The sequence below is a fragment of the Miscanthus floridulus genome, chromosome 2 (genome assembly GCF_019320115.1).
Source record: "Miscanthus floridulus cultivar M001 chromosome 2, ASM1932011v1, whole genome shotgun sequence".
In the NCBI taxonomy this organism is placed as follows: domain Eukaryota; kingdom Viridiplantae; phylum Streptophyta; class Magnoliopsida; order Poales; family Poaceae; genus Miscanthus; species Miscanthus floridulus.
The window spans coordinates 160,170,337-160,193,745 of NC_089581.1; the positions used below are offsets into that span (position 1 = coordinate 160,170,337).

At 42.5% G+C, this 23,409-nt stretch overlaps 1 protein-coding gene and 1 pseudogene across 3 annotated transcripts; both read left to right on the forward strand.

Annotated features, from left to right (window-relative positions):
- Window positions 1-1,819: 1,819 nt before the first annotated feature.
- Window positions 1,820-8,453, forward strand: LOC136535058 (protein NRT1/ PTR FAMILY 8.3-like). Of its 3 annotated transcripts, XM_066527397.1 has the most exons (7): window positions 1,820-2,471; window positions 2,503-2,681; window positions 3,396-3,480; window positions 4,991-5,080; window positions 5,239-5,456; window positions 5,762-6,318; window positions 7,133-8,453. In XM_066527397.1, the coding sequence occupies exons 2-7, from the start codon at window positions 2,553-2,555 to the stop codon at window positions 7,953-7,955; spliced, it is 1,902 nt and encodes a 633-aa protein (XP_066383494.1). In that variant the 5' UTR covers window positions 1,820-2,471; window positions 2,503-2,552; the 3' UTR covers window positions 7,956-8,453. The 3 variants fall into 3 exon arrangements, with proteins under 3 accessions (XP_066383494.1, XP_066383501.1, XP_066383507.1); XM_066527404.1 differs by lacking the exon at window positions 1,820-2,471 and having other exon boundaries at window positions 2,544-2,681; window positions 3,407-3,480; window positions 4,981-5,080; window positions 7,133-8,450; XM_066527410.1 differs by lacking the exon at window positions 1,820-2,471 and having other exon boundaries at window positions 2,548-2,681; window positions 4,981-5,080; window positions 7,133-8,451.
- Window positions 8,454-9,965: 1,512 nt separating this feature from the next.
- On the forward strand, window positions 9,966-15,111 carry LOC136535082 (protein NRT1/ PTR FAMILY 8.3-like; annotated as a pseudogene).
- The last annotated feature ends 8,298 nt before the right edge of the window (window positions 15,112-23,409 follow it).

The following is a 23,409-nucleotide window of genomic DNA, read 5'->3' on the forward strand; positions in this document are numbered from 1 at the left end:
TGCGTTGAATTTTCCGGTCAGCACGAGTCAGTGCCGGAAGTCGGTAAATAAAAGAGGAAACTTCTTTGTGTTGTATCCACTCTCGCTGGGCTACGCACTAATTCAGAAGCCTAAGCTAACGCACCGAGATTGAGCCGTTCTTTGCAAAGATCACCCAAGTCCACCTCCCTATCTATCTTGATGCTTGGCAAATCAGGCACGGAGAAACTGTCTCGGGAGTCAAAGGCGCAAGGGGACGCGGCTACTAGACAACCGTCTAAAAGTATTCTGTGCCTGCGACGACAGTGCATCTGGGGGAGGTGCCTGGATGTTCGCACACACATTTGCGCTTTTTGCCTCAGTTTTCTGGCAGGAAGGCACGCTCTCGCATCATAGCCACCGAATCATGCTGAAATTTTTTCACACGAACCATTGCTTTGCTTCCTTGCCAAGAGCAAGGAATCCGAGTACTTGTTTATGCGTTCGCTAGCTGCAACCGACCACGTACACGCCGCTTCAACTTTTCTAGATTATCTTTAGGTATTGACGACGCTGAGTCTACTGGAATCATGCTGAAATTTTTTTCACACGAACCGGTGCTTTGCTTCCTTGCCAAGACCAAGGAATCCGAATACTTGTTTATGCGTTCGCTAGCTCCAACCGACCACGTACACGCCGCTTCAACTTTTCTAGATTATATCTTTAGGTATTGACGACGCTGAGTCTACTGGAATCAGGAGTTGTTTTTCTTGCGTCTGGGATGTACAGGAATTACTCAAATGCGCACACGTCGCGCCCTTGTTATTGATTTCTACGGATATATTTCTTATGCGTGTGGGTACCTGAACGTGAATGGATGAATGCCTGTTCCGTCCACATACAGTACATCAGAATAATAATGTTTAGGCACATGTCTGGAATGTCCTCCAACGACCCCCAATAATCGTAGCACCATACTGTGCAGCAGTTTTCACGAAATCAGCGGCAACAGGACAGGACTCTGCACGGCGCGCCCATATCAGTTTTCTCAAGGATAAATCAAATTAAACCCCCCTAGATAGGACTCTCGAGTGATGGTGTATGTAGAACAAGGAACTCTAACCACCAACAACCAAATATATATGATCACACTGTAATTAAGAATTTGTTCAATATCTAACTAAAGCACGTCGGTGTCTAAACATAAATACAATGTTATAACTTAGGGCCTGTTTAGATCCATTAGCAATACGGAGGCCAGACGTCGTGGCCGGCCCAGCGATAGGCAGTCGGCCTGGCCGTCTTTGGGTCGGCCTGGCTGGCTTTGGGCACTCGGCCTAGCCAGCTCTGGAAGCCGGCCCAGCAGGGGTAGCGCCATCTCCATCTCCTTTTTTTTGCTTTGTGTTTTGCACTGTGTTGCACCAAATATTATCTAGCACGTTCTTGATGTCAGCAATTTGATGGTGTAGCCCAATTTTTGTGCCGGGACGTTTTTGCATGTCAACACATTCCAAACCAGAGTAGGTAGATAATTTGAGCTGGGTTTTAAGAGTTCATATCGTAAGATGTCTAGTTTTGAAGTTTTAAGGAGAAAAATCAAACTACGAGGATAGGTATAACAGACTTCTTTTTTCCCAAACAAAACTACGAATGGTTTTGGCCCGGTTAAAGAGGTCGGTGGCAGGAACGAAAGATTGCGCCCACTGGGCCACTGGGGCGACGCCGCTGCGGCGAACGGGGTATGGCCGTTTAAGTTGGTTGGCCGTGGGCCGTGGGCCGTGGGCCTGTAACCAGTAGAATTAAGAACCAGCCCGAACAGCCGGAGCTCGTGCTCCGCCGCCTTCTCAAGTCAAGAGCTCGTGCTCGCTTCAGCCGCCGTCGTCCTCTCCTCTGATACGCCGCACTTCACCTTCATGTTTTTGTCTGTGCCTTGTCGCCTTCGCCCTTCGCTGTTTAGCGGTGGCGGTGGAGAAATGCCACGCGAACCACCCCAGTCCCTAGCCGCGGGGGCAGCCTGCCACGGAGACGGAGGCACGGACATCCAATCCCGTGGCATACAAGCGTCGCTTTCGGGGATTGGTGGTTATGTCCACGAGATGGGGGTACAGTACAGAGGCAATACGACGGCCGCTGCGAGGCGGCGAGGCAGGCCTCGATCGGTCCGGGAAGCCATCGTATCACGACGCTTGAAGCTCGCGAGGCGGCGGCACCATTCGAGCCCCCTCGGGGTGTGGGAGATAAATGGCGGCAGAGCAGCTTGCGGCGGAGGCGGAAGAAACGCCCGCCACGCATTCGACCGTAAAAGCTGTGGCGAATGCTTCTCGTGGCTAAGGCGAGCCTAACCTCGGTACTCAACCAAACACCAGCCTAAGTAGTTGTGGCAAGCCTAACTTAAGGTGTGGCAGATTATGGTGGGCAACCAAACAGCCCCTTGTCTGCCTCTTGCTTCAGCTGCCTGCCGCCGCTTCAGTAACTCCAGTGTGTGGACAGAGTCGAACACGCGTAGAGAGGCATCTCCAGTGTTTGGACAGAGACGAACTCCAGTGTGTGGGAGATAAATGGCGGCAGAGCAGCTTACGGGGTGTGGGAGATAAATGGCGGGGAGCCGGGGAACCATTCGCGCGACGACGAACGGGGTGCCACCGCGATTCACCAAAGGCTTGCTGGGATTTCCCCTCGGCGATCCACCCACAGAGAAAGAAGTTCTAGGTGATTTTATCCAGGTGAGAAAATTTACTTGATTCTTTTCTTGTTCGGGTAGATATATATGTGGAGGGCTGATATGATAGTATTAGATTGCTGCTTCAGAATAGGTATTAGATTGCTTCTCGTTTTGTTTATGTTCATAGATACTAGTATTTTTGGGCTAAAACGTAGCATGAGTTGTAGTCATTGTATTTATTTCCCTGATTAGAGGTAGTCACCTTTCATGTTTCTGTCAAATTAAGAACATAGGGCTTTGATTCTGCGAGGTCAGTCCATAATGATCTCAAAGTTCGTCAATCAGTTACATGTTCTAAGTACCAAAATATAAAGTTGCAGATGATTTGTACTCAGCGTCTTAAGAGCATTTAAAAACTGCAACAAGCATCTTTAGGCAACTCACATATGATTGCAGCTTCTTTTCCTGTCCCCTTAGTTTGGGTGCTTTTAGAAGAAGAATCAGTGTAGGATCTTTTCTTTACTAAATAATTCGCTTTGTGCTCACCACGCAGCTGCTTAATATAATGAGGCATCTTGGTCTAATTGCATTCTTCTTCTTAATATAATGATTCATGGTTCTCGTGCGTGTTTTACAAAAACATTGTAGGATCTTTTCTTTAGTAAATAATTCTGCACGATTAAGACGTCTGAACTAGAGGTGCACTATGCGTCCTTTTATGTTCATGTTGTCTTTGTTCTCGACCTTTCTCAGGATACAAACCTCATTTCTGCAGTCTGATTGTAGGAAAGGGAGCCATGGACTCCACAGGCCAGTTTTACAGAAGTCCTCTGCTAGAAGAAGACAACTCCGTCCAAGAGGTTCTCTCTCTCCCTCACGGCCTCACCCCCTCAGTCCCTCCGTCCTCCCTCATCATTTTTTTTTTGAAAACATCCTCCCTCTCATCATGTGTTTGGTCCCCAGGTGCTTACAAAAGAGCTTAGTATCCTCCATGCCAGCCTGCTAGGCCAGAGAAAAGTCCTGATTTGTTTCGGAGGACCGTTTGGCCTGCATTTTCTTACTCTGAAAAATAATTACAACAACAACGACACAACAACAACATAGCCTTTCAGTCCCAAGCAAGTTGGGGTAGGCTAGAGTTCAAACCCACCAAGAGCCCCAAGTCACGTTATTTGGGTTTCATCTCCATTAAAGTGGCTAAGTTTTTACATTGGATCGTCGCACCTAACATAACCCTCCTCCTTTACCAGGGCTTGGGACCTGCTATGCTGGGACACCAAAGGCGCCTCATCATAGGCGGAGTTACTCTGAAAAATAATTAAACAACAGAATACTGGCCTGGCCTGGCTCTTTTCTCATTCTGACGCTGCCTAGGCCCAGCTTGAAATTGCTATCGGGGTTGGGCTTGAGTGTTCTCCAGGTCGTGTTTTTTCTCCTTGTGGCTTAGGTGCAGCTGGAGCATGCTTTCGGTGTAATGCTTGTTCACAGATGTGCTTTCATTTGTGCACATGTATTGATTCTAATTATTTTACACAAGCACGTCCATTACTTGCTGTAGTGTCTGTAAATCTGGACTGTTGATATGATCAGCTACGTAGCTTTTTTAGCTGCAGGATTGGAACAGTACTTCCTTGTTCTCTGTAGTTCTGTATACGTGAACAGCTTTATAATTTTGGTTGTTCAAATTTTGAAGTATGATCACTTTTATATACCACATCCAAGACTGTAAGAACATTTCTGGAGTTCATTCTTGTTTACTATAAATACTACTTAAGTAATTATAAATTACTTAGCTACATGTAAAACTATTGTGCATCCCATTGTCCTATCAGTGTGGTTGTATTCTAATTGCATCAAATGGATATAGCATTGTTTTCTGGTAACTGGCCTTTTGGTATTGTTCAACACTAAGTCATTGCATGTTTCAAGAAGGAGCTGATTATTTTAATACCAATCTTTATTGAAATATTTGCTTGGCTTAATTCTTTTGAGTCACAACTGAGGACCACAAGTAAAGAGGATTCTGAAGAAAATCTGGAAGGGGGAAGAAATAGACATGTGCTAACTCTTTTGATTCTTCTTGTTGATCATTATTTTTAAAAACTGATCCTTGGGTGTTCCCTCTTTTTTTTTTCTCAACTAATCACTGTAGCAATATATTTTCAGCGTAACCATACAAAATGGTAGTTCTGTGTTTTCTTCTTTATACATGATTAATTTGACTTCTCTTACCTTAGTTCGTGGTCCTGGGTCCTTTAAAAATTAAAATAATGTTCATTACATTGCTTTTAGCTGTGAGAACATTCTTCTCAAAATTAGATGGGTAAGACTACCATTTTGGGTTCAATTTCTGAATGCAGGATTCTGTAGAATGCACAGGTGATGGATCTGTTTGCTTCCGTGGACATCCTGCTTCCAAAAAACATACAGGAAAATGGAAAGCTTGCTCCTTAACCATATGTAAGTGTGAAAAAAGTTCCATTGTTCAATCATCCTTTGCTTTGGAAGACAAGTAGGACATGAAATGGTGAAATTTCGTTGAATTTAAAAATAGTTTTTTATGCATGTGCTCATTATTCAATACAAAATCCGACATGAAACGAAATGCACTGTTGCAGTTTGTTCATTCTGCTCGTACCTGGCCATTTCTTCAATTTCAAAAAACCTAGTGAGTTATCTCACAAAAGTGCTACATGAAACAAATGTGGCTGCTGCAAGAAATGTTTCAACTTGGCAAGGCACTAGTTTCCTTGTACCTCTGATTGGAGCGTTTATAGCTGATTCATATCTGGGGAAGTACTGGACGGCTCTGATCTTCTTCACAATCTTCAATACTGTAAGTGCTAAAAGTATCCATGTTATAATTGGGCACATGTGCAATAGGATAAGATTCTTCCTTTGAAAAAAACCCCACTTCAGAGAGATCCAAAGTATGCAGAAGAGTTGAAACCTTATTTTGGTGAAACAACATAGTTGTATTTTAATGGATGCATGATAAAACCAATCTGGCTTCCCAAAGTAGACTTCTCGTTACTTGCCTGTTGTGATATACATGTCCATTCGACACTTGAATGAACTTAACATGCTTTCTTTTTTTCCCTTTTGATTGACATCTTTTTCCTATTCTGTTGATTTATTTAGGGAATGATGATGTTGGTCCTGTCAGCAACATTTCCATTGATCTCTACTGAACCACATGTTTGGCCTGCTTGGACATATTCAGTCTCATCTCAGCACATCATATTCTTTTTTGGCCTGTATATGGTTGCTATAGGGTATGGTGGACAGAACCCCTGTGTTGCATCCTTCGGTGCTGATCAATTTGATGATACTGATGATGAGGAGAGAACAAAAAAGAGCTCTTTCTTCAATTGGCACCATTTCGCAATCAATGCTGGTGCACTGATCTCAGGGACTATTATCGTGTGGGTCCAAGACCATGAAGGTTGGCTCTGGGGTTTTGCCATACCTGCACTGTTTCTCATTTTTGGTGTGGGTAGTTTCATCTTGGGCTCTAGTGTGTACAGATTTCAGAAACCTGGAGGTAGCCCTTTTGCAAGAGTGTGTCAAGTTATTGTTGCGGCTACTCGCAACTTTGATAAGGTCTTGCCAAGCGATTGTTCACTTCTTTATGAGACTCCAGGGCAAGGTTCAGCAATTGAAGGAAGCCGGAAATTGGTGCATACAACTGGATTTGAGTAATATTTTGTTCTGAGTTTTTTTCCTTAACCTTATATGATCCATTTATTTACGTTTGCATTTCCATATAAGTTTAGATGATTAGTTTATTTTGCAGATAATACTTTCTTATATCATGTATAAATAGCATGTGAAACCCTACAGAAAAAATATTCTTGCACGCTGGATGAAATTCTAGAATCTAGAGTAGTAAAAATGGATGTATTGTAATTTGTACATAAACCATTTGCCATTTCTTTTATTTGTTTGTGCCATATGAGCAGTGATTTGAGTTATGTTTAATTTGATAGAGCTTGGTCCGCCTTTGCTTCAATCGATACTTCAATTCTTATATGACTAATTTTTGTATGGGATTCCACGCAATTCCACTTTACTAGTTCTGAAGTGTTAATTTAGGTCGGCTAAAAATTGCTTCAGGAACTGGTATTTATTGACACATGGCTAGGATATGCAAAATTTGAAATCTTGTTTTTATTGGATGACCTTAAATGTTAATGCTGACATGTTTGGTTTATGATTATGTTGAAATTCATGGAGCACAACCATAGATCGCAATGAATCACATAAGTTAAAAATTATAAGAGCTATAGAAATGTATTCTTAATATCATCTCCAAAGTAATGTTGCCTGTGATATCTTTAGTTCTGTTGATGATTAATACAATTTTAAATTCTCATGCACTTTGATTTGCTCAATAGGAACCCTGCATTCTTACTAAATCTAAGCATTTAGAGAAGTTAAAATGCACTAATGGTATGGCCAATTGTTTTTCTTCAGTTAGTATTAGTAAGGTAATATTGTTCCGTTTCTCAGGTTTTTTGATAAAGCTGCAATTGTGACATCCGTTGGTTGTGAATCTGTTGGCCGGCTTAATGCGTGGAGAGTCTGTACTGTCACTCAAGTAGAGGAGTTCAAAATTTTGATCAGGATGCTCCCTATTTGGGCTACAATGGTTTTATTTGCTACAGTTCTGGCACAGATGTCTTCAACATTTATAGAACAAGGGATGGTCATGGGCAGACACGTTGGCCCTTTGGAAATACCTGCAGCATCATTCCAATCTGTAGATATCATCACTGTTCTTGCCCTAGTTCCGATCTATGAAAAAATCCTTGTTCCAGTGTTCAGAAAATTCACTGGCATGGCTAAGGGCATTACCCCTCTGCAACGCTGTGGGACCGGTTTATTTTTATCCACACTCTCAATGGTGTCAGCAGCATTGGTGGAGGGCAATCGGTTGCAGACTGTACAAGACAGAGGCTTGGTGGGTCAGAATGTGGCTGCGCCAATGAGCATCTTGTGGCAAGGACCCCAGTACTTTCTGATCGGTGCTGGTGAGGTGTTCTCACTAATTGGGTTAAACGAGTTTTTCTACGAGGAGTCGCCTGATGCCATGAGAAGCTTGTGTCTAGCATTCTCACTTGCTAACATCTCGGCTGGACATTACCTTAATTCATTCATCATTTCTCTTGTTCCTGTGTTCACGGCCAGAGGAGACAGCCCAGGGTGGATACCTGATAACTTGAACGAAGGGCATTTGGATCGATTCTTCTGGATGATGGCTGGTCTGTGTTTCTTGAATCTGTTAGCCTTTGTATTCTGTGCAATGCGGTACAAATGTAAGAAGGCGTACTGAGCATAAGTATATAGGTTGTGTTTAATTTGCACTCTGCGCAATGAGTTTGTTGTAACGATTTTAAGACATTCAGATTTGAGAGCGCGAAGTGCCAGTTTGGTAAACGAGGAAATCTTTTCCCATTGAAAACCCAATTTCAGTACAAACCATGTTCACCATTAGATTATGCTAGAGCAATAAATAGAGAATATGTCGTACTGCAATGTCAAGTCGGAATCGTGCGATGAAGGCAACCGGCTTTTGCACTTGAGATTTGCCAGCACTGAGCCTATAGGCGGCAAAACCTCAAGTGATGCTTCGGATTTGGATTGGATGTGTTCTAGAGCCGACCCCAGTCTGTTGAAGCACCTGAATTCCTTGCGTGCAAGCTGTTGATGAGACTGGGAAGTACTGTAACATTATGTTTTATTGCGTGCAACTATGGATACATGAGACACATTCATACGCTACCTACGGATATCGGAAGTACTGTAATTCCTTGCGTGCAATTTGGATTGGTTTTCTTATTCGTCCGGTTCACTTTAGCCGTGGAACAGTATTTTTCTCTCACAATATTTCAGCATAAGCATCAGCATAAATCAAATTTCAGCATAAGCGAACAGGGTGATTATGTTTTATAAATATATTTTGTAATAAAGTTGTGTTTTGGAGACTAGACCAGAAACTATTTACTTTAGGGTAAATATTTTTTTTCCGACCTCCAAGCTTCATGACAATCCGATTTTCAATCCTAAACACAAAATCGATTAGCGGACACTCTTCAATTATCAAAACAGATAAATTTGGTCGACTAGTTTTATAGATGGTTTTCTATGTTCTAAAATAATAAAAATCTATTTTGATCTCAAAAATTTATAACTAATTTATTTTCACTCAGAAAATATGAAACTAGTACTAATGTTTTTTTTTCCCTAAAAATGTTATCTAGCTATTTATGATGCATATATAGTTATTGGGAACTGGCCTATTTTTGTTCTTATTGCTTGTAGTCGTGCTCATTATTTGTTTAAAATAAATAAGATCTAAATAAGTCTAAATAGGCACCAATATATAGATAACATTTCTTGAAGAAACTTGGAAGTAATTTTATATTCGTTTTTCGATGGTGCAGATGGTGATGACGCCATACATTCTGACGCCCATTGTTTTACTCGCTATTCTGACGACATACGATTTTGATGGCATACTACTCTAACGCTCATTATTTCCGATGGCGTCAGAATAGTGAGGACGTCATACTATATTTGATATCGTAAGTAGGAATGAAAATGAGACGGATATTTCTTGATATCCGTCCATCCTGAAGGGTCAAACCACTTATTACACTCAAGGAATTAGGTGCTTCAACTTTATTACAAAATATTTATAAAACATGATAAGACAACCTAAGAATTGCACTTGTTACTAGGAGTATATCCTTAGATTATTTATGCAGAAATATTGGCACACTTAGGTACTGTTTGGATACAAAGTATTTTTAGAATTTTAGAAAAATACTATAATTTTGTGACATGCTTTGGTTTTAGAGTGTCATGAAGTGTTTGGATACAAGGCTTATGATTTTGAATACTATGATATTATTAAAATTGTAGTCTTTTTGAAGTTTTTTAAAACTCCATTGTAGACATCTTTTTTTCTAAACCATAATTTTGCACACCAATATGTTCTAAAACTGTAGTTTCTTGATACCACAAATTTTAATACTAAATATCCAAACAAGGCCTTATCTGCAAAAATGCAAAATTACCCCCCTAATGGTTAGCATACAGAACTAGCGAATTGCACACAGCTTCACGTGAAAGTTAAATCAACCATTTGGAAAGTATTTAACACTTTTGCAATTACGTAGTTTGAGGAGGATGTGGATGTAATATCGCCAACGAGTTATTCCCAAAGTTTCACCAACCCGTTCGTTTGGCTATGACTTATTATAAATAATCTTAAATTTCTAGTCAAAATAGTATCTTTCTCTCACACAAACCAATCAATCATACTTCTCCACGAACCAGCAACTATACAAAAACAGCCGATCAGTATTAATATTAGTTGCAGCAGCATCAATTGCCGAAGAAGCAACCACTGATCACCCTTCAAGGCTCGAAGCCTTCCCTTACTCCTGGAGAGAGAAGCCTCCACGGCTTCAGCAGCTGCATCCATGGAGTCGTCGTTGGAGGAGGAGCGGCGGCAGAACCTGCTGGTGCGCGCGACGGAGCCGGAGGTACTTCACCACTATTTCTGAATGGAGATTTTGTTCCTTTTCCTGAACTATTTTCTAATCCCCTTTAGCTTCTTATTTTGGTTAAGTCCCGCTTGATTGCAAATGCTTAAATTGGTCAGAATCGGAAGAGAAAGGAGGAGGAAACTACACTTCGATTGCTCAGTTCCTGGGATTCTTGGGATCGCGTGGACCTTTGAATTTATTAGCGTGTGCCTCTGTTTGCTGGATTGCATATTCAATAGTCACGTGGAAGGAAAATACCAATGGAAAAGGGGGGCACTGAACAAATGAAAGATAAATAGGATATATCTTGGAATAATGGATTGGATGTAGTAGGTTGCTACACGCAACAGTTTGAGGACTATAGGCCGATTGACTTGTAAAAGTTACTTGTGGAATGCTCCCAAAAATTCTTTTTTTGCTCTTAAAAAAGTACTTATGGAAGTGAACCAAATCGGTTTTCTTGAAATTTATTTATTTTTCATTACTACAAGATACACTGATGTTGCCTTGATTGAGAGCTTTGATGTCTAATTTGATTGGTAGTGGGTAACTTTTCTGAAGACTTGATTGAAACAGTTGGAGTGGAATGGGTTACACGTGTTTGACTGAAACGTGAATGGTTTAGACCCGTTCATCTATTCTTGTCATAGTCATTTAGGTTACGGGTTACTCAACTTCTAATCCACCCTCTGCAAAAGAAAACCTTTACTTTTTCGATCAAAATATTGTTTTTTGAAGAATTAGAAAAATCGTTCAGTATACTATTTCTTGTTAGTAGTAATTATACAGCCAGTATTCAACTGTGGAATAGTTCCCTACTAGTTTATGCTCTTAGAAAAATAAAGTTTAGCTGTAACGAACTTTAGGAACAGGAAAAGAGGATATCTGCTATGCTCAGCTGTTCAATGTGTCGATTAATATTCGAAGGCAGTTACCAACCTAACAATGGACCAAACTTTTTTTGTTTTTTTCTTTGGACCAATAACAATAAAAGTTCCTTCACCACTTTTGTTGAAAAAAAAATACTTACATAAGTGAGATTAGATGAACAAAGATGGGAACTGATTTTTTTCTGAAAGGTCAGGGAACTGAAATTTAGATAATAGATTTAGCATTATTGCTAAAATATTCCAGGTGAGGCCATAGCAATTGTCCTGGACATGTGAGGTTTTTTACCTTGTGGGTACTCCCTCCGTCCCAAAATAAATCAATTCCTAGAATCACCTAGTCAAATTATCTTAGGTTTGACCAACTTTATAGGAAAGAGTAACAACATCTATGACACCACATAAATACATGAGTAAAATGCACCGGAGGTCCATTAACTTTTAAGGAGGTGTCATCTAGGTCCATGAACTTTTAAGTATCTAGTGATACTAATTTAGTTTCATAAATATTGGTGCTCTTTTCTATAAATTTGGTCAGATCTAGAAGTTGATTTATTTTGGATGGAGGGAGTATATAAAGAGGTCTAAGCTCTCCAATCATGTTGGAACATTCATTTTGAAGTAATGATGATTTGTTCTTTCTAGTTCTAGTTTATATTCATGTTGTCTTTCTAAAACTACTCTTGGAGGATATCTTGCCATTTGATAAGAGATGTTTGTCCTCGTTTTTCCTGGAGTAGTTCTCCTAAAATGCCACAGTGCTGGAATTATCTACTAATGAAGTAATGATCAATTAACGAAGTGCACATTGAGCTTTTTTCGGTGGGGTTGAGAAGTGTATATGAACACTGTATGGTGATCACAGAGTCATGTACACCTACCATTGAAAGCATCTTGTGTTGATCCTGAGAAATGACATACTCCTTACATTCTCTGTTCAACATCATGTAAAACTGGTTTAGGATTGATCATAGTTGGCAGGTATGAAAGATACAAGATTTATGCCTGTATCATTAAATAGAATGCCACTTCCTACAAATTCTATCGACTTTTTTTTCCTGTTGTTTCTTTCAATAGTTTTGTGTTCTATGTGCCCTTTACTTTTCTTATGATTTTGATGATGTTATAGGAAGCACCTGCCTGTTGAATGGTTTGCAGATGAATTATAAACAATTTTACATTGTGGACAGGATCTTGCCGGGCACACAGGTGATGGGTCAGTTGACTTTAGAGGTTTTCCTATTTTAAAGCATAACACAGGGAACTGGAGAGCATGTTCATTGATTCTTGGTAAGAATTCCGTCAGAGCTTTCCGCTGAGAAATAACATGAACATATTTTTTTTTTCTTGAATGAAAATCAGTGGAATCATGTCACTGTAAACTTCTTTATGGAATCATAGGTCCAACTGACTTCTTAGTTTTTAGCACATGTAACTGATTTAAGTGGAAACCTTTGTTCACATTTTTGAACTTAAGAGTGTTTGTAAATCTATGATTCTTTGATGTGCTAAACATCAGAAACATAAGTTTCTCATACTTAGATCTAATATCATGTCCAATTGGAAATTGCCTTTCTGTTATATGATAGGAACTGAAGTACGTGAACGCTTGGCCTACTATGGAATCTCAAAAAGTTTGGTCACCTACCTTTCAAAAAGGCTACATGAAGGAAATGTCTCTGCTGCGAGGAACTTCACAACCTGGCAAGGAACTTGTTATCTTACACCACTTATTGGAGCAACCCTAGCAGATTCGTACTGGGGAAAGTACAGGACAATTGCTGTTTTCTCCACTATTTACTTTCTTGTAAGACACATATGTGCATTTATCTCAAGAAACTCGTAGTTGTGCCTTAGTGTCATGTTAATGTATTAATTTTTTTAGGGATTTTTAGGGAAGTTAATGTATTAAGTGCCCTAAAATAGTAGTATGTTGTTCTGCATTGGTATTTACTCATGGTTGAGAATTAAAGAAAGATTGGATAGTTTCGTTCAAAAAAAAAGAAAGATTGGATAGATGTTCACATATAGCTTTTCAGCTATGACATAAGTAACTTCTTAATTGTTATGAGTATTTAGTGGCATGATAGTTCGTTGAAAACATGCATGATGCGTCAATTGCAGACCTACTTGTCTTTCTCTACCTGTGAATTATGAATCTTTTATCCTGCTTAAGCACTCATTCCTGCAGATAGTCTGTGCTAAGTGCTAACGACTTCTTAATGTGCATTTAATGAAGGGGATGGCGGCATTGACACTTTCAGCATCAGTTCCTTCTTTCCAGCCCCCTCAATGTGTTGGGTCTATTTGTCCACAACCGACCTTACCTCAGTATCTTTTATACTTTGTTGGACTATACATGATTGCTTTGGGAGCTGGTGGTATAAAGCCATGTGTTTCATCCTTTGGGGCTGACCAATTTGATGATACTGATCCAGTTGAGAAAACAAAGAAAGGTGCTTTCTTCAATTGGTTTTATTTCTGCATAAATATTGGTTCTTTGATCTCTGGCACAGTTCTTATTTGGGTACAAGAGAATTATGGATATGGCATTGGATTTGGCATCCCTACTTTTTTCATTGCCTTGGCTATTGCAAGCTTTTTTATAGGTTCAGAAATATATAGATTTCAGATACCGGGAGGAAGCCCACTTACAAGAGCATTTCAGGTAGTTGTGGCAGCCACTCACAAGCGAAAAGCGGATTTGCCAGTTGATAGTTCTCTTCTCTATGAGCTAGATGGTAAGACTTCTGCTATTGAGGGGAGTCGTAAGCTGGAGCACAGTAGTGAATTCAGGTACTTTTCTTGGTTATCAGTGACAATTATTTTCCCTGTAAGATATATCCTTTTAGGCAAAGAAGGAGAAAAGCATTAAGAAGTTGTGGTTTAGATTACATATTTGGGGAAAACATATATTCAAAGATAAAAGTTTACTAAAATGTATCAAATACAGATTTTCATTTATACTGCACTTTTGTTCTGACGTTGCATGCTTTTAAGCTTGTGTCTTGGAACGTCCTGGACACAGCAACCTTTTTCAGAACTATGAAAGGTAAGCATACACAGGATTTTTGTACATAAGCAGAGATTCGCATACTGTCCCAGTTGACACGTTCTCTTTCCTGAACAGTTTCCTTGACAAAGCTGCAGTCATTTTGTGGAATGAACGTGATGGTTCTCGCAATCCATGGAGACTTTGCACAGTCACACAAGTTGAAGAGCTTAAAATATTACTGAGGATGTTTCCAATCTGGGCAACAGGAATTGTGTTCTTCACCGTATGTGCTCAAAACTCATCGATGTTCATAGAACAGGGGATGGCCCTCGACAACCAAATTGGTCCTTTCAAGATTCCAGCAGCAACTGTCATCTCTAGATGTTATCAGTGTTGTTGTTTGGGTTCCAATTTATGAGAGGTTAGTTGTGCCCATAGCCAGGAGATTCAGTGGAAAAGAGAGAGGTTTCTCAGAACTTCAACGGATGGGAATTGGTCTATTTGTGTCTACAGTCGCAGTGGCAGTTGCAGCATTAGTCGAGATCAAGCGTCTGCAGGTTGCAAGAGCAGAGGATCTGGTTCATCAGAAGGTACCTGTTCCTATGAGCATCCTTTGGCAAGCACCTCAGTACTTGCTGGTTGGCGTGGGCGAGGTGTTCACATCAATTGGTCAAGCTGAGTTTTTCTACAATCAGTCACCAGACGCAATGAGAAGCCTATGCTCAGCTTTCGCTCTTGTTACTGTGTCACTTGGAAGTTATCTCAGCTCATTCATCTTGACCCTGGTGTCATTTTTCACAACTCGAAATGGGCAACTGGGGTGGATCCCTGATAACTTAAACGAAGGCCATCTTGACCGTTTTTTCTGGCTGATAGCCGGTCTCAGCTCTCTAAATTTCCTTGTTTTTATATATTACGCTCAACAATACAAGTGCAAGAGCGCTTCTGTTGCTTAAAGTTCCGGGTTTCCTTTTCCTCTTTGCAATTTATTTGTACAGCAAAGCTCTATGTACAATTTGTTTATGCTGAAATACTTCATCATCTTTTACTGGATGCAACATTACTTGGATAATAATGGAAACATAATGCATCATTTTTCCCCATAGCCATTTTTCCCTGAGGCTGTGTAGTGGAGGCATATGTACTTAACTAACGTACTTTGTTTCGATCATTCCATTACGGATCTGTTGATGTACTCCCTCCCTTTCAAATTGTAAGTTGCTTTGACTTTTCTAGATATTTTTTATTTGTATTTAGACATAGCATAAACTGTATTAAAAAACTTAAAACGACTTACGTTCCAAATTGTACCCTATTGAAACAGCTTCCAGGATTTCTGTGCTAATGCTTGTGGAACGCCGCCTATGCCAGATATCAAATTTAGGGGTGTCTATAAAACTATCTTAGAAGCCGTTTCAATAGTAACCATCTTATATACTAACGAATTGGAGGCTAAAAGAACCTTCATGTTAATCCTTAGGAGATGCTCTATGAAAAAAAGATAAATTATACACTTCCATCGATAGATTTAAAGTAAGCATAATGCTATGCATCACTCTATAAAGAAATTAGACATTCAAACATTGGATAAATAATTATTTTAATAGTTTATCGAGCGTGAAATTTTTCCCCATAACATTGATAATCACTTTAAATTATATTATAATACTCAACAATGATAACAAATTTTGTAAATTATTAGTTTAACTAAATTTATATATTTTAACTGAAATATTATGTCAAATTCATACATGTAATTTAATTTTAAGCACCGTATACACATGTAATTCTTTGCTATAACACAACATCTTGAGTGCCGTAGCACCGGCTGAAACGACGGTTTATACCATTGTAGAGTAAGGCTATAGTTTAGGACCTATAATCTTTTTTAATAAAATACAAAAGGAAATATTGAATTAAAACTACAATGAGCGCTTGTGTTTCAACTCAACAAGTGATACAAAATTTACGACACCTAATATTATTGAAAGTTGAAAGTTAAAATATAGTTTCATAATGTCACATAAAGGGATACAACAAGGGCTTATTTAATTTAAGTTTATGTTTCAACTAAATTTCATATTGAAGACCCAAATAGGTGTAATGCAAATGATGACAACACATATCTTAATATTATTACTAATTGGAGGCCCATGTTAATACGTACAAGATGTGTTAGAAAAAACATAAATCCTAAAAATTATTAAAAATCAGAAAGATATGACTATCAACTTGGTAGACTCCTATCACCTCACTTTAAAGTTTACCATCGATCTTGAGTGACGTTCTATTGGAGTACTTAAAGTATAGTCCATGTTCTAAAATCATTATTTTTATTAAAATACAAAAAAGAGAATTAATAAAAGATACAACAAGCACACGGCTTTTAACTTAAACTTGATGATAAGAAGTCTGTAGCAACTTGAAAATCAAAATAGATTTATACGTCATGAGACATGTGCTGCAATAAGAACCATCATACCTTAAGGTAATATTTGAACTAAATGCGGATTGAAGATATTAGATGTGTCATGTAAAAAGGAAAAATGATAGATATGGACGAAAAAATGAGTAGAAAGTAATTGTTAAGTTTATCATTGTTAGATAGAGATTACATAATAGCTATAAACGTATTGCCTCAGAAAATGAATAAAGAGAAAACCATGCAAATTAATTACTATAAGTAATTCTCTGCATGGGTTGAAGGCCTACCCTAGTGTGTATGCTAATTGCTATGGTAGAGATCTAATTCAGTTAGTTCTATAGCAGAGTCAAATTTAGTAAGAGGTGGGAACATTAAAACCGATTCAAAAAATTATTTTGTCTGTTCAAAAACAAATCTGAAATTTGGCACATCCATAGTGCATATAAATATGTACTCACATGCAAAAGTTGAGTTACAAACTCGCCTAAAATTATTTTGTCTGCTCAAAAAAAATCTGAAATTTGGCACATCCATAGTGCATATAAATATGTACTCATATGCAAAAGTTGAGATGCAAACTCGCCTTTGAAATTTTAGGTCTAGATTTTGTCTTATAGTGCATATACATCTAAAATTTATTATTTTTGTATGAAAATTTCTAGTTTAAGTTTGTATCTCAACTTTTGCACATAAGTATACATTTGTATGAACTGTGGATATACCAAATTTCATTTTTTTAGAATGATCAAAATATGTTGTTTGAATTAATTTTCATGTTTTCACCTAGTATGTGGTTTCAACCACATATTTTCACGAATAAACGGGCCTTCAGTGAACACTTCAAGGGTGTGGAAAGGACGATTTATCTGCCATCCTACGATATGGGCGAGATACCAGTAATGCGATTGAAAGTGAGATTGCAGATATCAGAGTCATGTTGGCTTGACTACCAAACCAATATGAAAAGGGATAACCCAATTTTGTGGCAGAAAGGAAAGTGACCCTAGGGTATGATTAGTTGTCTCAATTTTTTCGGGCTAGGTCCATGAGATGTGACTTATGCGTGTTTGGTTTGCTGCTCCGGCACTTTTACTTTTTAGCCTTTTTTTTAAGTTTTTTTATAAATACGTTTCTGAAGGAAAGATTTTAGAATCTAGACCCTTAACATGTCTCGGCGTCAGCGTCCCTAACGTCGAGATCTTGAGCTCGACACTGACGTGACGCTGATTTGATAGATAGCTCGGCGTCATAGACGTTGACGCCGAGCATCACACGCACTGCACGTTGCCTTTGGCAGCTCTCACGTTACCGCACCAGAAAACTAACTGGCCGACCTGTACTAAAAATCTAACGGTGACGGCAGAGACGTAGGAACGCAGCGCAGTGCAGCTCAGCGCAGACAGCGACCTGGCGTGCGGGTGAGCGCTGCGCACACTCACTCACCCGGACAAAAGCAGCCCCGACGGCGACGTGGGGGCGTCGTGATCGTGGGACGAGTGGAAGAGAAATCCCGGCGGTGTCTCGGTGGCACAGGAGTGCACGCAACTCGCTCCGATCCTGATCCTCCTGTAGCTGTCACTGTGGGTGTTACACTGCTACTACCTGTGCATACCAGACCAGTCAGTGTAGCAAACACTGCTCACTGCTGTGCGGTTAATTCTTATCTTCGGAACTCTATCTGAACTCCAAGAGACGAGATTAAGACCAAATTAATAACAAATTTTGAGAAAATCTCTTGAAAAAGCAGAAACCTAGGCTCAATTGGCTGAATTGGTTGAAAAACACTGTTCTAACTGAATTGTTGTGAGAGAAAAACACGATTCCTGTTGAAAAAACCAGCTGAATAGTACGGATTATAAGATAAGCCGGCCCTAGTTTATTGCTAGCAATAGATGAAAATAGTAAATTCTTCCTCTGTTTTATTATAATAACTTTTAGGTGGATGAAATTGTATGACTTGAAAAGTTATCCATATGGTTCCCAAAACAACAAAAAAAATAGTTATCCATATGCACTAGCAGGAACCTCTAGCAACCACTGGAAAGGAACTGCCGAAAAAGAGGTTTCCGGACCAGGACCTCTTGGTTATACGGCTATACTCGTTTATTACTTGGTAATAAATGTAAAAATGCGAACTATATATCTCAAATCAGTTCCAGTTTCATGATATGGAATTATGAAACCTCACCTTCCCCGTTGTATCTTTTTCAAAGGATGTAAGCACAGTTCCTTTAACAAAGGTGACCCCTTTTGAGGTGCAGTAGTTTTCATAAAATTCTGCAATTTTTGGTGTAAATAGACGACCCACTGCAGAAACCAATCAAGTTCATAATTAGACCAGCAGGAGAGGTATTAAAGCATGTTGGAAGCCCTGACACAAATAGGTGAAATTTTGTTTAGGTGATGAAAGAAACTAGCCAACTACTTACCGCCGCGTCGACGTCCCTCTTCTCGAACCTCGCAACTCATTCATGCACGCACGGGCACGGCCGCACGTCACGTCGCTGTCTATGCTACACTGCACTACACTGTGCTCCCACGTCGCTGTACACGTCACTACTGGCCAGTCGGTTTTTTTGTGCGGCAACGTGGGAGCTGCCAAAGACAACGTGCAGTACGCGTGATGAGCCAGTGATGAGAGCTCGACACCAACGTCTACGGCGCCGAGCTCGGCGCCATCTACCAAATCAGCGCCACGTCAGCGTCGGATTCTCAAATCTTTCCTCTAGAGACGTATTTGTGAAAAACTTTTAAAAAAAGACTAAAAAGTAAAAAAAATCGGGCTCCAGCACTTAGAGCCTGGATCATCGGGTGCAAAAAGCGTCCTCCAACTTGGCTTTGGGGACACGAGGATTGTAGCTGTTTCTTTGTCAGGCTCACGGGATACGAATAATTAGCCATCTAGTAATATTATTAATGTATTATTAGCACATATAATGATATTAATATATTTCAATTAATATTAAGGAGTAATAAGATAAATTAAGAGTTATAAGGTAATAGTTGTATATAATAAACATCAAGGGTTTTCAATTTCAGTATTGTAAAAATTTCGGCCACCACCGAAACTACCGAATTTCGTGAAATTTGACCGAAATTTCGGCGAAATTTTTTTAGAGACTAACACATGAAGTATGCTTTTTCTAAAAAAAACATTTAAATCTAAACAAATATTAGTATGATTTATGACTACACATCTATTGAATACAAAAATATGTAATATAAACAATAAAAATTTGAGTCTAAAGTTATATAACACATGTATTAGTGTATTACAAAATTTCGGATTTTTCTTTCGGCCACCACCGAAATTATCGAATTTCGCGAAATTTCGTCGAAAATTTGAACCCTGTAAACATCATGTCATCATGATGGTGATTGTTTATATATTTTTTTTTATCTCATGTAACCTATTTTTATGTGAGCAAACAAACAGTTTCTTAGGACAATCTGACTCCAGGCAACCAAACGCCACGTTCTTGCATGCACTGACCCTGCCAGACTGGCTACCAGGAGCCTGTAGAATTTTTTTAACCCTTTTTTTAAATTATTTTTAAATCTAACACTGTTTATTTTTTTTAAATCTAACACTTTTGGCCACACCTATTCGCATGGCGCGGCGAAATCACGTTGCTGCGCCATGCATGGGGCGCGGTAGGAGCGATGATGTGGCAGCAACTAGGGCCGCTGAACGCTGACGTGGCCGGGGCTGCTGCGCCGCGGATCTGGGCGCGTCAGTGCCGTGCCCAGATCCGCGGCGTAGCAGCCCCGACCACGTCAGCGTTTAGCGGCCCTGGTCACTGCCACGTCATCGCTCCTACCACGTCCCATGCATGACGCGACAACGTGATTTCGCCGCGCCATGTGAATAGGCGTGGCCAAAATTGTTAGATTTAAAAAAAATTAAATAGTGTCTGTTGGGTACCTTAGAACGGGGTACCCCAAGCAAACATCAAATGGGTCGCTAAAGTTCCATCTAAAAAGTAAAGCTAGAAGGTAAGCCGTGGGCCCCTCACCTGCCACGACCGGGCCCACTGGCTCCTCCTCCTCCTCGCTTCGAGCCTCGAGCAGGAGGTCTCGGCATCCTGACATGAACCCCGCCTCGCGCGAGGCTCCCCAGGGAAGGCCTCGGCAGGGAGCGCCGTCTCCGCCTCGCCCGAGGCTCTCCACGGAAGGTCTCGGCAAGGAGCCCATTCTTCGTCTCGCGCGAGGCCTCATTCTCTGTATCGCTCGAGGCCGGGTCGTCAGCAGCCCATCACCCCCTGCCTCGACCGACCCTCCAGACAGCGCGTCATGTCTCATTAATGCTTCAACCACTCCTGCAATCTCAGTCGGACGATGGCTCAATGCCACGGAATGGCCGACGGGACCTGAGGTCGCATCAGTGCCATACCGGCCGGGACAGGGCATGGTGGGGATTACCGACCACTGTGTCCTAACGCTGTACCCACGATCAGCGCCATACCGGCTAGGACAGGGTACGGCGGGGATTACCGGCCACTGTGTCCTAACGCTGTGCCCACGATCAGCCGTCCACTAGAGGCCTCGACACTACACACCAAGGTCTCGGCTATCTTGGGGTTCGTGCCTGCCGAGACCCTCCACTGCGATGCGGCCTCGGCGCTGACCAAGCCTCGGCCTCACGCACAGTCCGTCCATAGTGGTCTGCACGTCCGTCGCCACACCCACTCCGAGGCTGTCCCGAGGGCTCCCACGACGCACAGGATCAGATGGGACGGCCACGCCGCCCCTAGTGCTCCCAAGGATCGGACCACTCCGATGACCACGCCGCCACAGGAACTAGACCATAGGGCTCGGACACGCCGCCCCTGTTGGTACGACGCCGCATAGTAATACATGTACTGTCCTTGTCCTCTCTTCAACTATAAAAGGAGAGGACTTGGGCCATTTAGAGAGGAGGAGAACACCTCGTAACACACACATACACGCGCACATCCCTGCCGCCTGAGAGCAACAGCCTCAAGCGGCCCGCACGACACCCTACCGAGACCTAGGACCAGCTCCCTCTCTCCCTTAGCTTGTAACCCCCTACTACGAGCACTTCGGTGCAAGGAATACAAGATCGACCTCTCAGACTGGACTGTAGGGCCTCGATTGCCTGAACCAGTATAAACCTTTGTGTCTCTTTGCATCACCATCCGGAATCAGGAGCACTGCAGAACAAATTCACTGGTTGGTTGAGGACCCCCTGGTCCGAAACACCGATAGTTGGCACGCTAGGTAAGGGGCTCTGCGTGTCCATTTCGTCATCCTAGCAGGTTCCGATGGCAGACCCCGTACGACCATTGCGTCTCGGCACCGTGGTTTGGTTCGGGAGCCTAGAGTTCATGTCTCTAGGGCATGAGTACGACATGGTACTCCTCACTCCTCGAGCCCCACCGCCCGACGATGAAGTTACGCACCGGTAGCCCTAGGCGCTAGGTGGCGCCCGGGCGGCCGCTCTCGCCGCGCTCGCCAGGCACGACGCGAGCAAGGCCACCCCGACGCTACACGAATCCGGGGCGGCACGCCACCCCTCCGCCGATATCCTACGACCAGCTGTTGGCACAGGGTCCCTGGCTGGGGATCTGTCTAGCCTGAGCTTGGACAAAGGAAAGTCGCCTGTGACACGCAGGCGATGCCCAGTCGTGCAAGCTCCGCTCCACCACTCCCTGAAGAACCGACCCCGGTGGGGCAGAATCTGGCGACGGCACCATCCCCATACCCCTTTGGGTTGAGAAATGCCACCGCCTCTTATGCCTACGCTTACACTGCCAGCTCACGAGCATCCCTCGGAACGCCACCAGCGCTTTGCTCTCGACCTGAGCATCCACGCCGACTCCTCGGATGAGAACGAGGCATGGCCCGAAGTGGATTTCTCCGACTCAACGACCCTAGGGCTTTGCGCCAGTTCTTGGCCGCAAGCGACTACTGCTTCGGCTACTCTGACTCCGACGACGAAGGCACCTACGACCCCACTCAGTGAGTGTTTTCACGTCGGGCTCGGGATGCCGAGGACGGGCGAAAGAGGACGAGGGGGCAGGTGGCCGTTCCTTGCTTCGCCCAGGCGCGGGCACCGTCACACCTCCACGCGCTGTCCTACCGGCCGCACGAAATGAGAACGTCGCTCTTGCGCGACCTCAGCGCCCAGACATAGAACAGCTCCGTGAGCTCCTAGGCCAAGGTCGAACAAGACCAACTCCTTCTGCAGCAGCTTCGAGACTCTCTCGAACAGGAACAGCGAGGTCGCGGTGAAGGCGGGGGAGCCCGATGGAGGGCCTACGATGTGCATCACCGCATCCATGATGACGAAGGGAGTGAGCAACCCCTAGTCTTCAATCGCGCTAGCCAGAACATCGCGGCTGTGGCAATGCTGGTCCGCGCAATGCCCGAGCCTTCTACCACGGAGGGGCGGCGGGTCCGCGGCGAGCTCTGGGATCTCCTAGAGACCGCCATGGTTCAGCAGGCTAAGAGTTCCGCCTCCCGATGACACTGGGGCGCCTCAAACCTGCCCATGGCACCGCCTTGGCAGGATAGGGAAGCCCCAGCTCATCCCGAGCCCGATCGAGCGCCGATAGCCCACAGGCCCCCCGTGCTTCTGGACTGCCTCGGCAATCGATGTGAGGTACAGGGAGACCATGAGGTGGTCAGCAGGCGATGACGCCATGACAACGAGGGGCCCGCTCGGGGCTACCACCCACACCGAGGCGGTCGCTACAACAGCGGGGAGGACTGCAGTCCTTCCCCTGAACCGCCAGGCCCTCGAGTCTTCAGCAGGGCCATCCGCGCTGCTCTTTTCCTCGCCTGGTTTCGGCAACCAGCCAATCTCGTGAAGTATAGTGGCGAGACCAACCCTGAACTCTAGCTTGCCGATTACCGCCTAGCCTGCCAGCTAGGCGGCGCGGACGATGACCTGCTCATCATCT